The sequence below is a fragment of the Glossina fuscipes genome, unplaced genomic scaffold (assembly GCF_014805625.2).
Source record: "Glossina fuscipes isolate IAEA_lab_2018 unplaced genomic scaffold, Yale_Gfus_2 0, whole genome shotgun sequence".
Taxonomy (NCBI): domain Eukaryota; kingdom Metazoa; phylum Arthropoda; class Insecta; order Diptera; family Glossinidae; genus Glossina; species Glossina fuscipes.
In genome coordinates, this window is record NW_023998414.1 from 30,189,171 (window position 1) to 30,205,869 (window position 16,699).

The 16,699-nt window shown below is 31.1% G+C and overlaps 2 protein-coding genes across 2 annotated transcripts; one reads left to right on the forward strand and one right to left on the reverse strand.

The window, feature by feature from the left end:
• Positions 1 to 8,652: 8,652 nt before the first annotated feature.
• Positions 8,653 to 9,469, reverse strand: LOC119636151. The gene is made up of 2 exons (XM_038031337.1): positions 9,359 to 9,469; positions 8,653 to 9,291 (listed from the first exon to the last, which is right to left on the reverse strand). The coding sequence occupies exons 1-2, from the start codon at positions 9,407 to 9,409 to the stop codon at positions 8,683 to 8,685; spliced, it is 660 nt and encodes a 219-aa protein (XP_037887265.1). The 5' UTR covers positions 9,410 to 9,469; the 3' UTR covers positions 8,653 to 8,682.
• A 6,369-nt stretch (positions 9,470 to 15,838) lies between these two features.
• On the forward strand, positions 15,839 to 16,682 carry LOC119642586. Its single transcript, XM_038041777.1, has 2 exons — positions 15,839 to 15,931; positions 16,014 to 16,682. Exons 1-2 carry the CDS (start codon positions 15,884 to 15,886, stop codon positions 16,620 to 16,622), a joined length of 657 nt encoding a protein of 218 aa, XP_037897705.1. The 5' UTR covers positions 15,839 to 15,883; the 3' UTR covers positions 16,623 to 16,682.
• Positions 16,683 to 16,699: the final 17 nt, after the last annotated feature.

A 16,699-nucleotide genomic window follows, 5' to 3' on the forward strand; every position in this document is an offset into this window, starting at 1 on the left:
GAGAGAGAGAGAGAGAGAGAGAGAGAGAGAGAGAGAGAGAGATAGAATATTCAATCACATGATCTTTGTGGCAAACTTAGATAGATATTTTTGAAGATTACATGCCTATTTCAGCTTATAAACCACATCCTAAAGTTGTTTTTGTAAACGCAAAAATCCTTTTGGAAGATTACATATGCCTTTCCTACACGAAAAGAGAAATAATTTAGCCTGCCATGTGCTTCATCCCATACGCATGGGTTCAGCGTTTTCGTAACACATTTTATCATCTTCTGCACACTGTACAACTACGTGTGTATTGTGTTTCACAAGTAATGCCAAAGTCTACGAAAAATGTATCCTAAAAAATATTTAATCCAAATCTTTTATTTACGTTTACTTTCGTTATCAAAAAACATAGATAATATTCTAAGAACATAACAGTAATAGGATATGTTCTATAATGTATGTGTCGTATCTAATCTTTATAATGGAGTTCTTGGGAAAATGTCTCATTTTATGCTTTGAGTTTTCATGAGAATGAGTCGATTTTCTAGGAAAGGAAATTGTAAAGAAAGTCAGGCGACTGGCGAAAAGTTTAACAATAATTGGTAGAAAATTTAGGAGGAAAAAAATCCGGATAAAAATATCCGGATAAATTTTGGTAATGATGATGTAATGGCTTGTAAAAGGCATTATATAAGCAGAATATTTGCGAAAAGGAGTTGAATTGCAATAATCAAACGCCCAGGACCAGAATGAAAATTAAAACGTTGTAAATACAAGTTCCTGGGAATAATTTGTAATTAGATCACCTTAGGTTTGTAAAATAAAATTTATACTATTTTAAAAATCGCAATTTAACGATATGAACTTGATCGCAAAAGGAGTCGAATAAAAAAAAACGTAAACCGGGTATACAGATGTACTCTATATAATATATAGTATACTATATGAGCTGAATACATTATATATTATATATTATATATATATATATATATATATATATGAGCTGTATACTGTATATTCTAATATTATGTATGTATGTATGTATGTATATATGATGGTAGTGTAAACTGGGCATAATATTTAGTGTATGCAGCATATATATAAAATATGCAATGACTTTCTAGTCAAAATTTTGGCGTCATACTTATTATTTGATTAGATGGACAGATGGACAGACTGAAAAGTTGATTAAGTTTACTTAAAACCATATGCACTCTCTATTAGGTCTCTCGTACACATTGCTAATCGCATTGTGTTTGTGTTTAATAAATTTTAGCTATGAAAGAAAAACTTAAGCAAGAAACTTAATTGGGCCCGTTCTTAAAATGCATATAGCAGGTCCTGTAGTTTATTAATTAATTTACAAATGTTTGATTTTGTTACAAATTGATTGGGCAGTGTTAACAAATTTTTGTAAATTTTAAGAAACAATTTGAAAAACTGCGACATCAAAGTCAATGGTGCAATGACTTGTTTCGTTCATGTTCAATTTTTCATAAGATTTGTTCTTTTTTTATTTCATTTTTTTTTTTTGCTTTTTTTTTTTTTTTGTTTCTTTTTGTTTTTTTTTTGTTTTGTTTTCTGCTCTTTTTTGTTTTTCTTCTGACAGCATTATTATATTGCATTAAGTTATTTGCATTTGCGGTCCATTATGCATACCAGCGATTGTCTGTGTGTGCATATTATAGTGCAGTACGATACAAAGAGTTTTATAAACAAAATTTTGTCCCAGTCCGCACTAGTGCCAGAAAACCATAAATATGCAAAGAGACCATAAATTGTGTGGTGCAAGTAGTTTTTTTTCTTTCTATTTTTTATTTTTTATTTTTTATTTTTATTTATTTATTTTTTCTTTATAACAAGACAACATTAAGTGTGCGGTAAACATCTATTAGCCCTGGCCTCAGGAATGGTTTTACGTTTTGCTTTTCGTAATAATACATTGTTTTTGTTATTGTGTTATTTGGTCATTGGCGTTGTGCATATGCGGTAAATAATTTTATGCGCGCTTTGCCCTACAGAAGCTGTGGATTTTCATTATTCTCTCTTTTTATTTCTCGTTTTGTTCAATTTTAAAATTTTTCCTACTTTTTTTTTTTTTTTTTTCTTAATATTCTTCAATTATTTTCTACAGCAGTATTGTTGTCTGTTACTGTTTCTTTTCATTTGGGCTAATTGCTGATCATTTTGGTTTTCAGTTGTGTTTTACTGGTTATTTTTCCTCGAACACTTGCACTTGATTTTTCGGTGTATGCTGAGTATTCACATTTAATTTCTAATAAACATTAGTGAAGGTTGAGTTGGTTTCATTTTTTATTTCTTCAATTTGTTTTTTCTGCAAATGGCACTTTTCTGCTCCACGCAATTATCCAAATTCGGTAAATAAAGTCAAAGTAAAAAATTTCTTAAATTAATTTAAAAATATTCATTACTTAAGGAATATGTTTACACACACACACACACATCTCTTTTTTATGTGTATGTATGTATATATAATATTAAATATTTTGTGATTGTAGTTGTGAATTGCTGCAAACCTGAAGATTTGTATCATTCAGCAATTTGCCTATCCTTTCCATACAGGCAAGACTCATCTAACATGTTATAGCTGATTTGCTCATGTATGCAGTAGTATTTAGGTGCCGTGACGGCTTAACCTCACGGTGCCCGATGGCACACCTCTTGATAGCACAGTAAACCTGACCTCAGAAAACGAAGTACCAGTGTTAACTGCTACCAAATTGTAGCGCAGTTTAAGGCGCGGAAGCAGATTTCAAAAACTGCATAAAGTATGTCCGTCCATTAGGCCGCCCACTTGTTCGTAAGCTCTACTGTTCGGTATCGGTGCACATTTTACCGTTCGCGAAGGCGAAGATATCCTACAGATAGCCTATGATTTTGTAAAAGAGTTAAGAAATGCGGTAAACAGATCAACGAATACGATTACAACACCTGCACGTCTATACAACCAAAACTGACAACACTTTTGCTTACCGTGCGTTTTCCTCGTTACTTATAAGACATACCTAATAAAAATTTTGTTGAAAATTATTCTACTAGAATGTCAAAAAGCAGCAAAGCTTATTCAGTATTATAGAATGTGAAAATTTATATTTTACTTTTTTCCTTCAATCTGTTATATGATAATGGCGATGTGTACGAAAGATGCAACGTGAACGGAATACAATTTTTTCACATGGTCTGTTTTTGTTTTTTTTTAATGATAATCGATGTACATTATGCCAAGGACATCTAAACTTTTTTGGTGAATATATTTCCAGCCTTCAACGCCTTTAATACGTTTACGGACAATAAAAATATCGGGTGAGCTGGAAACCCAAGACAGGCAAGTAAAATACGATTCTTATTGAAGTAAATTTAAGATGAGTTATAGCAGTCTGTCTCTACTCCACAGGGCGAATCATTTGTCAGCCCTAAGAACATTTACTCATTTGAAGCGTGGAACTACGTGGAGTTCAGTGTTGACGATCGTGTTAGTCTCTTCGAAATTTATTGATTTCATTGAGATCAGAGATTAAAACAGTTTCTGAGGCTTTCTAAAAATGTGGGAACTAAGATTTAGATTTTATTCAGCTAGGTTGTCTCTGTTCATAGTTGAGTAGTCCGATATTTATCCTCAGATGCAGGCGATATGAAGTCAGATAGTTTATTTAAAAATTGAAATCATCTGGGTATTCGATGGGGACTGGAAGAGCCAGAGAACGGTTAATGTACTTCTTTAACGACCCCAAAGATAATTTAAAATAATATTTGGATTAGTCGGCTATTGATGTCAAAGAATGTTTTGAGACAGTACACTAACTATTAGCAATAGTAACTATTAGCAGCATTTTAGGCGCAACTTTTTCTTGTCGAATTAATCCAAAAAATTATGTTATTATTCATGTCTATCGATCATTCTGATCGATTGTTAGTAAGTGAAACCTTAGTTTTTTGTATTCATTTATAAAGCTTCTTACATCAAGGTTCGTTTAAAACAATTCATTGTTTTGTTTGCATACGTTTTTTCATTTTCAATTTATGGTCAGCCAAAGCATAACGGAAGGGATTCCTAAATTTCCCGACACCTGGGGCGAATACTATTTTTAATATAGATGCGATAGTTGTTTTAGTGCATTAGTTTCGGAATAGCAAGAGTAATTTTGCTTATATGACTGGCGGTAAGAGATAAACTTTCACATGCGATGTTTAAAAAAACTTTTTGGAAATGATATATATTTGCATCGTTGTTCAGTAATAGAAGAGTTTCGGTCGTTTGTCAAACAATCGAATTTAGTAGCCACGATCGCAGAAACATTATTGAAAATTTGAATTTGTCTACAATTTGTTACATTTGTTTCATGATGGCATGTTGTGACTTTTCTCTCCCGAGATTGATCGTTACATGTGTGGATATCGGCGACAATCAAAAACTCGTTTACCATTTTTAGCAAACAGAATTTGAATAAACTAATTTACGAGTCGATAAAGGAGAAGAGGAGGTCATCTTGTTGTTGTTGTTTTTAGTAATGAGTATTTCGAAATAATCTTTAAGTTTAAGTTCCGATCTAAACAAGTTTAAAGTTGCCATCTTTCGTATATGCGCGTGTAAAGTATATAAAATGTGATAAATTCTATCATTACGAGGACCGAAATGCGAGGATATATGCAAACTTATTGTATTTCTACAGTTTATCATATAGTATAGTTGAGTTTAAGCTTTTCGAAAGCGATTCTTTTTTATACGTAACGCAGTTCGCTATAATATATATATATATATATATATATATATATATATATATGTATATAAATTGGTTTTGAAATTTTACATACGTACAAAAATGAGTCAGGCTTATGTGTAAAACTTGTCGTTGGTCATTTTAAATAAGGCTTATGCAATCAATAGTGAACGGTTAATGTCAAACAATGCATGTACACTGTCCGTTCTACAACGTAACGCTGCTCAAGCCTTCACAAGAATGTTGCGCTTGAATGTATTGCTTTTAGGTAATAATGGTGAACATCATTAATGTCATGACATGTAAAGAGATCACAATTCTTTATGCATATAACCGTAAGCAATAAGTATTAAATGTAATAATTTTAAATACAATGACGGATTCTTACATAAAACACTAGATAACTGATAATGTCAATGTTAGTTAGTTAAAGCTTGTTAACGTATTTTATATATATATATATATATATATATATATATATATATATTTCGATTATTTATTTCCATATGGAAATCATAAATTGTTATACTAAGAAATTGAAATAAAATAATAATAATGATAAAAAAAAAAAAAAAAAAAAATTATTGACATATTTATTTGCACATTTTTTGTTTTGTTTTTTTTTGTTTTTTTTTTGTTTTTTTTTTAATTTAATTTATTTAAAGCAACATTTGCATGCTTTTATAAGTCAGATTGTATTAAACGCAGCCTACATATTAAAAATTATTAATCAAATATTTGATTATCAAACATGTTATGACAAATCCATAAATCATTGCTAGTGAATTTACATTTAAAGTAATAAAATAGACCCAAGCAAGATAGGCTTCTATTATATATATATATATATATATATATATGTTTTGCGGCGAATCTTGCATACTCATCGTTGCCCTTTGTTTAATAATAACAATAGCGTAACAAGCAGCAGAAGATCTCGTTTTCATTCAAAACCATAATGCATTTGTCTATCCCACATAACATCATCGAAAAGCATTTGACAGACGTAGCGAAGTTTACGAGCGATCTTAGTTTGTTCAACGGAAAAAGGAATGCCCCAAGATCATGATTAATATGTTAGTAAAAGGGAAAGAGACAAATAAAATGAGTTCAATCAATTTAAAATATTCCTCGCCTCACCAAGTCATTTATGAGAATTTTTATGTGGGGTACAAACGACACGGCTGAATGAACATACTCTCTTTTTTAGAAATGATAATAAAAATTGCGTATGATTCAAGCATTTGAACTTACACATGCACGTGTCTTAAATTTTTAAGCTTTTATGACCTAACGAGCAAAATGCACTAATTGCGTCATATCGTTTGCAACAGCCGTAAAAAGACGTTAGAATTTCAGTCTAATGTTCAAATAACGTTCATCTAATACTGGAATTAATTCCAATGTTACGAAGAATTGAGAGACAGACCTAATACTGAGCGTAAAAAATGTCTATCATTGCTTCCTATATATTATGATAGTATGAAAGAGGTGTTGGCTCGCTATCTAAAGGACGCCGACAAATGAGATGAAGAACTTTGATCTGGCCTAAGATAAGAAAGTGAAAAATAAAGCTTTTAAGAATATCAGCAGACACTTAAACCTAACTATGCGTTTGTTTCTTCATTTATAGGCTTAACATTTGATGATCTAATATTTCCTTTAATTACCTTACCTATGATTGGTAGTAATTAAAATATTGTTGGAATTTTTTTTTAAAATCATCTAAAAATGAGACCTTATCGGTGTTCAAGTTTCGGCTTAAGTTGAATATACATCGCTTACCTGTTATTTTTTGCTTTAAATATAATTTTTTTGGTTTGGTGTGTATATTTAATTAATAACATATTTGCTGCGTGTGGTAGTTATTTTTGTACATATGGGCGCAAATGCCTATATATATGTATATATATATATATATATAGATATTTGGTTATAGTCTACACTGGTCTCTCATTGTCAAGAACTTTGCGAACATTTATGCGTGACCATATCGACCTCTTGTAAGTTGTAGTAACTGACTGCTGATTTTTATGCGTTTGTGCATATGTATGCTCATACGTGTGCGTATCATTTGCAAGGAATTCCGTTAGTTCAGTGATTTATAACTTCATAACGTGTAGGTTGTCTAAATAAAGTTGTCAGGTGTTAATGAATATTTTTTTTTTTCTTTTCTGTGGTGTGAAATTAAAAAAAAATTTGTCTAAAAATTAAAAAAAAAAAAAACAAAATAAATGAAAATAAAATGTTTGTTTTAAAAATGATAAATTTATTTAAAATAAATCAAACCAAAAATTATGTAGAAATCAAAATGTTGATGACAAATTTATGCTTACATGACCAATAAAATAACATATTTTATATATGTATGTATATGCATAATCATATATATGAAGGTGAATAGCAAATATGATTTTATCAAAGAAAACTAAGAGAGAGAGCGAGAGAGAGAGAGAGAGAGAGAGAGAGAGAGAGAGGGAGAGAGAAATCTAGAGGTAAGGATAAGGAAGTTAGCTAATTGTAGCTTTAAGATATTGCAGTGGTATTGTTGTTCTTCGGCCGATCTTCAATATTTTAGTGATAAATAATATAAAAAAAATGTTGTTAACATATGCTGCCCGCAAATAAACGTTTACCCTAATATTACTTATAATTAAATTTTGAATTATAATCTATGCAAAGAAAAAGAAACTATTGAGGTTTTCGTCGATTCTTGATTGAATCGGGGATAGTGGAATAGGAAATTTCATGATACAATTCAACAAGAAAATCATTAGATAGACGAAGATAAATTGATTAGATTCGTGATTCGTGATTCGTGATTAGAAATCGTGTATTAATGATACATATTTCCAAGCTTTGAGTATCCTTGGGCAAATTTAATATAAATCTTATGGGAATTATATGTCATGTAAGCGTCAGGACTCTATGGCTTAGAAAGACAATTTAATATAATTTATTGCATGCATTGGCTGCCAACTCTGACCACGATTATTGCACACATTTCACGAAAGTTTGCTGGGATCCAATGAAGTTGCATAATATATTACGTGATGTGTAACTATATATGTCATGTCGGTCTGCTTGTGTGTTTTTGCGATGACAAGGCATTCAGGAATACAACAGATAGATGAATGTCGAAACACGATTAAACCGATTGGATGTGCGTGGGATATGTATGTTTCGAATCACATATATAAAGTATTTGAAGTCTATATATGTGACTGTTATCAGCGTGATAAGCGTACGTGGCAATGTCGTCAAGAAGAAAACGCACAACACAGCACACGAGTTTTAGTAGTTTATTGCAATAAAACTGAAAGGTATATTTCAAATTTCTTGGATTTGGATTAGTTGCGGTGCATATAGGTCATCAACGAGCAAACTTACTGATGCCTTAAAATAATCCAAAAGGCAGGAATTTGAGATCGTTGCATATTCAAGACATGGTTTTAAGATTGGAATTGTGTCTTCAATATCACAGACAAACTAATGAGTCAATTAATTGCTCTATTCGTGCCCATCAAAACCTTATATAATTGAATAGGATCTATAAAGTGTATTTGTAGAACTGCAAAATACATCTGCAACTCTGATCTACGGTTTGTAGAAGCTACGAAAACTTATTTTTTATACGAAAAGTCACATCAATCAATCAATCAATTAATTTGATAAGGCGCGCTATGCAAGCTTTTATGGATGATTTGCATACGCTATACATATAGAAATATGAAAGTGACGCGGGAATGCATTAAAAAATTTTATTCTGATTTATGTGCGTCTCATTGTCCGTGAAAATCACGATTATATTCGTAGCATGGACTCTTAGATCCATCTATTCAACTGCTATGATAAGAGCATAGAAGTCAGTTTAACGCTATGTTATCGGTTCTGTTATTCAAATCAAATAATATGCTAACTCAGATTTATTAAGAACATTTTATTAGGTTGTGATCTACAGGCCTTCACAGCATGGCTTAAAGAAATCAAAGAAATCTGAAAATTTATCAGTTTTTGATTGAAAATCTTTCGTTTCGCTTAAATCTTTATTCCAATCCAGTAATTTTTGTTGTTCATGCTTTTGAGTTTCGCTTAATTCGTCCGCATAAACATCAACCGCTTCTGAGAGACTTTCGTAGAACTTCATATAACGTTCACGAATTTTATTCATAAATTCGCGAACTTTGTATTTTTCGATTAGTTTTTTTGTTTCCTCGGTAAGAAATTTGGGATCGTCGAGTGTTTTTGTTGCTTCAACTATATCTTCGGTCAACTTGTACATATTCAATAAAGTATGATCGCTTTCGGAGCTCTTGATGTGTTCCAACGCTTTAGTAAATTCTAATTGACGTCGATTGGGATGCTCTACATCGGGTAATTCGTTGTTCTGCTTTATCTCCTCTGTGATCTTCGTAGTGAATTCAAGGAAATCTTCACTGATTTCAATTGTGAAATCTGTGAACTTTTTCAACATCTCCTTGTACAACTTATTATGTTCATTTAATTTTTTATCCTCCGCACTTGGAGTATCATCGCTGTCCGGCAGTGGGGACGTTAAATAGCACTACAAATTTTTACGCATTCATTTTTATATATGTAAAATGTTTTTAATAATTTTGAAAACGCTTTACCTGAAACACTAGAAGAATCACTCCTAAATAAATAAAAATATAATTTTGCATTTTTGTTTTTGTTTTTTTAAATTACTTTTTCAATAATTGATTGCAACTGATCGATGAGTTGCTCAAATGATTTCTATTTAAATATTTTCTAAATACTAATTATTATGGATTCTATTGAATAAAGAGATAAGAAGATTGCACTTTAGGACAAAGTTCAAGGATTTCTCTATGAAGCGTATAGACATGTTTAATATTTATTGATTGATCACTACCGGATTTAACCTATGAAATACATATATAGACATTACATAAGTTTATTTAAAATATCTTCAAGAGGTGGAGGCGAAACAGTCGCGCGAACAATGTTTATTGCACTCCGCATCGTTTGCGGTAAAGGATATACTACGAATATACGTAACAAAAGCAGAAGAAGGGTTTAAGATAGACCTACTTTTGATTATACCGATTAAAACCTGTCTGACCTTCGGTCCATGCCGGTCCGTGCAAATTTTTGTTCAAGCTACTTTTTCACGAAATTTAGTACACTGACGTGTTTTGACCCAAGGACGAATGCTATTGAAATTGGTTAGCATTGGTCCCCAAATAAGATCGTATTTTAGAATATTCGTATTTTTATATGAAAAAAATGACTATTTTCTAGACACATTGCAGTAGTGTTTGGACATTCTAAATTTGGCATAATAGATTTGGTTCGGTCCATTTTTGCGATACCACCACAATTTACGGCCTTTTAATGAAACGTATACGCTTGCATTCAAATAACGTGCAACTTTTGGGTGCGACTAACTGCATTAGGCGAAGTGATGTAGGGTATTTAATAAGCGTGTTTATTCAATAATAACATTTTTACTTGTTGTTTGTTTGTTTGCCTTAGTGCGATCGGTGGAAGTGTCTGCACCGTAGACGTTTATCGATGTTGGAATATTCTTCGCGACGAAATATGGCCCACAATCCATGAAAACACTTTGTCCCTTTTCAAAACAACCTCCTACGTACTGCGAAGTGCAACCACTAACGTCATGCAATCTATTGTTTTGAAGCTTTACTTGAGTATTAGTAGTTAAGTTTGTCTCAATCTCTTTCTCTCTCTCTCTCTCTCTCTCTCTCTCTCTCTCTCTCTCTCTCAGTAAATGACAACATTTCACTTCGATTTCGATAAAGTCTTTTGCAACTAAGTATTATTTTTCATATTAATTTGCGTCCTTTCTTCTCCATTATTGTAAATGGATGCTCCTTTTTGCATAGTTCATCGTCGATCTTTCATTACATTGATCATCATAAATCATGAGTTGATAACACAATCCAAGATGCAATGTTATCATCTCTTGATACTGTATTGTAGAGATTTATTGTTTTTTTTTTTTTTTTTTTAAACGAAAATTAAAATATTCTGCAAATTTGTCATTAAAATGTCATGTATCAGCATATGTATATGTATATGTGTAAGATCAAAAAAAAAAAAAAAATCGCATAATTAATTGCTTCATATATATGCATGCTATTTTTATTATTATTTATTTATTTATTTATTTTATTTTTTTTTTTTTAATCATTTTAAATCATCACCTGATTTTATTCTTGATATATAATGCAATTTAAAATTTAACTTGAATAGTAATTTATTTCCAATTAATTACATGTGTCACCTGAAGATGAACGCCGCATTAAGTAAAGTAATCTTTTTAACATATTAAACATTGCCATCCATGGCAGGAACATGCACTTATAGAGACATTTAACAGCGCACTACCATGCATTTTGGTTTGCTACTGTATGATCGTCGCTTGATACTGTGTGGTTACGTTGGCCACTTAACTTTAATTACAATTCATTTTAGTCAACATTAATGACACTTTATTCAAGTCATAATTTATAAGAATGTGTTAACTTTTCAAATCTTGTCTATAATTCGGTTTGTTGTTGTTGTTGTTGTTTTTTGTTTTTTGTTTCTTGTTGTAATCTTTCATACAATTTTGTTTTCTTCCACAAATCATTACCAACACAATGTTAGAATTTCTCAAGTATGTAATAGATTGCAAAAAAAAAAAAAAAAGAAAAAAAAAAAATTAAAAAAAGTTTTTTTTTTGTTTTTTTTATTTTTTTTTTTTGTTTTTATGTAATAATAGTTGAGCAGTGATGATGATGATGATGATGATGTGTTAAGTATAAATTTTCTATGCAATGAAAATTACTATGTATGGTGAAGTTTGTTTGACTGCTTACCCGCCTGCCTTACAGTAAAAACGTCATGATGACAAACTATATGCTGTTTTGTTATTATTGTAGTTTCTCTTTTTATTTTTATTTTTGTTTTTCTTTTTGTTTTTCTTTTTCTTTTTAACTGATAGTCTTTAATGTTACCTTTTAAAGTTATAAATGTTTAAATTACTGAGTGTTAAAACGCGTATATACATCTCCAATTTTGGTTATTTAAGAGTTTGTTTTTTGTTTTGGTAATTGCTGCATAGCGAACAACATCAATTGGATACTGTCTCAATGAATGTAGATATATTGAATGTCTTAACACCTACCTATCTACCTATCTATCCTTTGTTGGTGGCTTCTATTTTTTTATTTTTTTTTGCTTTTTTTCTCTGCTTAACTATGTAACCGAACTGTCATAAAAATTACTTAAAAAAGGTGCTCAAGAAACAATTGATTGATGTTGATAGCAAAGTTATTTGTCAGTTTACAATAGTTATCGTACAGGTATATGTATAACAATATGAAATGTTGTTGAGTGTAGGAGTTCTAAAACGCGATATATATATATGTATTAAAAAACACATATATAAAAATATTTTTCAAAAAATTTTTAAAAGTAACTTTTTACACGTAATGTACACGCAATAAAGCCTATATTTAATTAAATTACTGGCAAAGCTTTGTTTAAATTTAAAGCATTGATAAACACGATTTATTAATTCGTTTCCTTACGATTTAAGGAAATTATTTCGGAAATTATCTGAACAGAGGTTAATGCAAATATTCGCAAAAGACCAAAGAGAGAAAGTTTCGCAATTAAAGAAAAATCTTCTCATTAAGGTCATTATAAATATTTGTATAAGCAAATATCATATCTCACTCAATAAATCTCCGATCGAATACATATATTGCAAATTCATCTGATCATTTCTGGATAGTAACGACCTTCAGGCGATATATGTTCAAATTTTATGACATTTTTACATTTATTTTGGTGACACTAGCTTTCTGGCTTTCGCTGATTGCCGTCTACTAGGCCGACTGCTGATCTAAGTCTAATGCAGTTCAACGAAGCGTCCGTCCATGTTTCATCCATTGTCACATATCGCATGGAATTTTCCATTGTTTTGATAGTCGTAAATGTAGAATCGTTTACAACAATTAATTACTAGAATGTCATGAAATTGTGTAAACTTATCGTTTGAAGGTTAGTCTTATCTAGAAATTATATGATTCTGTCAACGGTGATGTAAGTAATCAATTTTTGACTCAAGATTTAAATCTTTTTCTTGAAATTGTATCTCATTTGTTTTTATCGGTCCAAAACGATTTGCAAACTCAAGATATTATCATTAGACATAATACGTACTCGTTTCAAAGCATAGAAATACTCCTCAGGATCCGTGATTGTTCAATCGGCACAAAGGAAGTTCTTGGATTTGCTCTCCTTATCTTTTCATTTCGTAAAACACATAGAAAAATGTTTAGAAAATATTCAAATAGAAATCATTTGCGTATTTCATCGGTGAGTTGCAATAAAATGCTGAGAACGTGATTTAAGTAAATGAAGAGTTATTTTATTACCTTTTTCTAGGATTACTTCCCCTGCGCCATGTAACGCTTAATAAAAAGTATTATTACAATAATTTAAAATACATAAGTGAATAAAGAAAATTTTCAGGTTCACCGGTGCCGGATAGCGGAGATTCTACAATTGCCGAATAATAAACGATTAAGTGATTGTATCAAGTTCCATAAAGATATTTTGAAAAAGTGCGCCGATTTTCAAATTGAATTGAATTGGGGAGGAGTTCTTTCACTTAGTACGAAAAGTGAAGAAGAGATAAAGAAAAACGATAAATTACCCGATATCTGGCATCCGTTGATGTACAAGCCTCGATGCACATACTTGCACATGATTTTAAAAAAGATCCTCTAAAAGGAGAAAATATGACCGAATTTTATAAAATTCTAGAATTTGTGGCTAATATTTGTGAATGTTGTATACAGTGTTACGAAAATCTTTCGAAAGCAGCCGCAGTTTATGCGCACGAATTGCACGCAACTCAGAAGCAAGAGGAAGAAATGATGTTAGATTGGAGTAAGCCATGTTGTGAGCAAAAATAGTTCGCCAATGCTTAAGTAGTTGAATAAATAAAAAAACTTGACAGTAAATTATATAATAGATATTTATCTAACAATCTTGAACGAATTGATTAGCAGAAAATGTTAAACTCTTATCTTAAAGTTAACTGAAGTTTTTAGAGAATGTTTTTGCAAAAAAAAAAAAGAAGAAATGAAACGATGTAACTACTTATGGAATTCGCTTTTAGAAGCTTTATAGTTACAAAATAGATAAATTGAAATTGAAGGTTGCGATCATATTCACAAACTGTGACAGGAACATAGCTTAGATGAACATAGCTTTCAAAAATGTATTCGCTTCTCTTCTATTATGTTCTCCTACTGCACACAATTAACGCAAGAATTACCCAAATATTTTGCACGACGACTACGCTTATAATTGTAGTCAAGAATTTGAATAGTTTTGCATCGCATGCTTCGCCCTCTTATAGCGACTATCGCATTTTAAATGGTAGTAAATAATATCGCATGAGTTTGAAGAATTTCGATAATAAATTATTGACGGTTGTTTTTGTGTAAAAAAAAATTATTTTTCTTAGCCACGACAGGCGGTATATAAGATTTGCCAAGCACTTTCAAGATCTAGAAATAATCTTCTCAGATTTCATATACTAGAGATCGTTGCGATATGCCAGCGTAGGAGAATCAATTCATCGGCCAACCTATATAGGAAACGGTCTGTCTATATGCCCACAGAAAATCTTATGTTAGACTTATTCCAAGTGAAAAAGTATGAAACGATTGGGTTCCGAACATTTTTTGTTATTCCTCAGGATTTTCCGGCAGACACTCGTATTAATGTTATGATCCGACAGATAACAGAAATATTTTCGAATGAAAGCGGGAAAAGGCACAAATATGAACATGTCGCGATGAAGTTACTTGCTTATCAAAAGGATATATAAGCAGAATGTGTGCGAAACGAAAAGTGAGTCGAATCGCGAGAGAGTTGTATTGTAAGATTTTTACGGACAAGATCAGAACGAGCACTAAAATGTTGCAAATATAAATTTCTGTGTATATAAATCGTAAGTAGATGTCCGCGGAATGGCAAACAAAATTAAAGTTGACGTAAAAATCACAATTCATTGGTGCGAACTTAATCCCAAAGGCAGTTGAATAGAAACGTTAAACCACAAGAGGGCTGCCCTACAGTATATATATATATATTAAAGCAACGTCTACGTCTCTTTATTCGTCTGCTTGTTTACTGCATCATGATGTTAAATAGTTTTATGGAACAAGAACTGGGGCTTCAAGTTCAAAAATTAGTAATATATGTCCATATGTCCGTTTATAATTCATCGAATCTCGATATTATTCATACTTATGATCCATCATATGCGCATTCGTACAATGTACATAAATGCAGAGCTTTTCCATATTAAATAATAATCTGTTTTAATAGGAACCGTATGAGCGTGTATTACATTATTAAATATACGGAAAAATCTATCAAAATAAAATTCAAGTTTTACTCTGTTTGGTTCTATTACAATCTATTAGTTGGTACGGCCGTCATGCCTTTTTTCATATAATGCACATGCGTAGACATACATATACGTTCATATGGACACAAAAAGATATATGCGCACACATATGTCGCCCTAGATGACCGCACTTGCTTAGCTTATCGAAATGCCCATAAGACTTGCTGCCAACTTTTGTGAGGATCTAAACTAATTTTTTTTTAAAGGCGAACGATTTTGTTTTTGTCTTGAAATTCAATATTTCAGGAAAATGTTGTTTTATTCATTATTATCTTTACATCCACACATGTGTATTAATTATTTATAAGCCAACTTAAAAGGGTTGGAAATTTGATTTTGTAGAAACTCTTCTCCTCACCCTTTTGTCTTTGTCTCTCCGTCAAAGATATTATCCCAGTGTAAGTAAAAAGATTGAAAATGGTAGACGATGCGCCGCAATTTGAATGCCGAAGCAAAGTCGTGATTGCTCAATACATATAACAAACCGTTCTCTATATGGTTGAAAATGAATTCTTGAACTTTCTCACTAAAATCTATTCTCCTTATCTTCTTTTTATTTTGTAGAGCATATAGAAAAAAGTTTAGGGTATATTTAAATAGAAATCATCTGAGCATCTCATCGCTCAGTTACACTATACTATACTATACCGAAAACGTGATTTAAAAAAAAAAAATGAAGAATAATTTTATTATTTATTTAGGAATAATTCTAGTCGTTCAGGTAAATATTTTTATAAATTCATTAAAAAAAAGAAAAAAATTAAATATTGAATATATATTGCGTAAATGTGAAAAACTTTCAGCCCTGCTTAACAACGCCAGTACCGAAGAGTGTTGATTTCACATCGGCGGACGACGAACAATTAAATGAACATAACAAGTTGTATAAGCAAGTTTTAAACAATTTCATCGATTTTACATTGAAGAGCAGTGAAGAGTTCTTGGACTTCACTATGAAAATTCAAGAAGAGATAAAGCGAAACAATGATTTCCCCGATAGGGAGCTTCCCAATAGACGCCACGAGAAGTTCGCTAAAGATTTGGCAAATATAAAGAGTTCCGAAAGTGAGCAAACTTTATTAAATATGTATAGATTGACGGAAGATATACTGAGTGCTGATAGGGAAGTTAGCGTTAAAATCGTTCATTCTGACGAAGCGGAAAATTTGATTGAGAAATATAAAATTCGTGAATTTATGGATAAAATTCGTGGACGTTATATGGAATTTTATGAAAACGTTTCAAATTCAATCGAACTTTATGCGAACGAATTGAGCAAAACGCAAAAGCAAGATCAACAAAAATTATTCGATTGGAACGAGGATTTCAGCGAAATAAAAGATTTTCACTCAAAAACCGATAAATTTATGCTCTTCTTTGAATATTTTAAGCCATGTTGTGACGAGGAATAGATTCCCATTAACGGAATAATTAATAAAAATATTTAATTGTTTTTCGTTTATTTTTAAACACACCTTACTTGACTTAC

Bases quoted from the DNA above. Each gene is read 5' to 3' on its own strand.
- LOC119642586 (XM_038041777.1), top strand. From the start codon at position 15,884: ATGAAGAATAATTTTATTATTTATTTAGGAATAATTCTAGTCGTTCAG. The intron at 15,932-16,013 runs GTAAATATTTTT...AAAAACTTTCAG, and splicing joins GAATAATTCTAGTCGTTCAG to CCCTGCTTAACAACGCCAGT.
- LOC119636151 (XM_038031337.1), bottom strand. From the start codon at position 9,409: ATGCAAAATTATATTTTTATTTATTTAGGAGTGATTCTTCTAGTGTTT. The intron at 9,292-9,358 runs GTAAAGCGTTTT...AAAAATTTGTAG, and splicing joins TGATTCTTCTAGTGTTTCAG to TGCTATTTAACGTCCCCACT.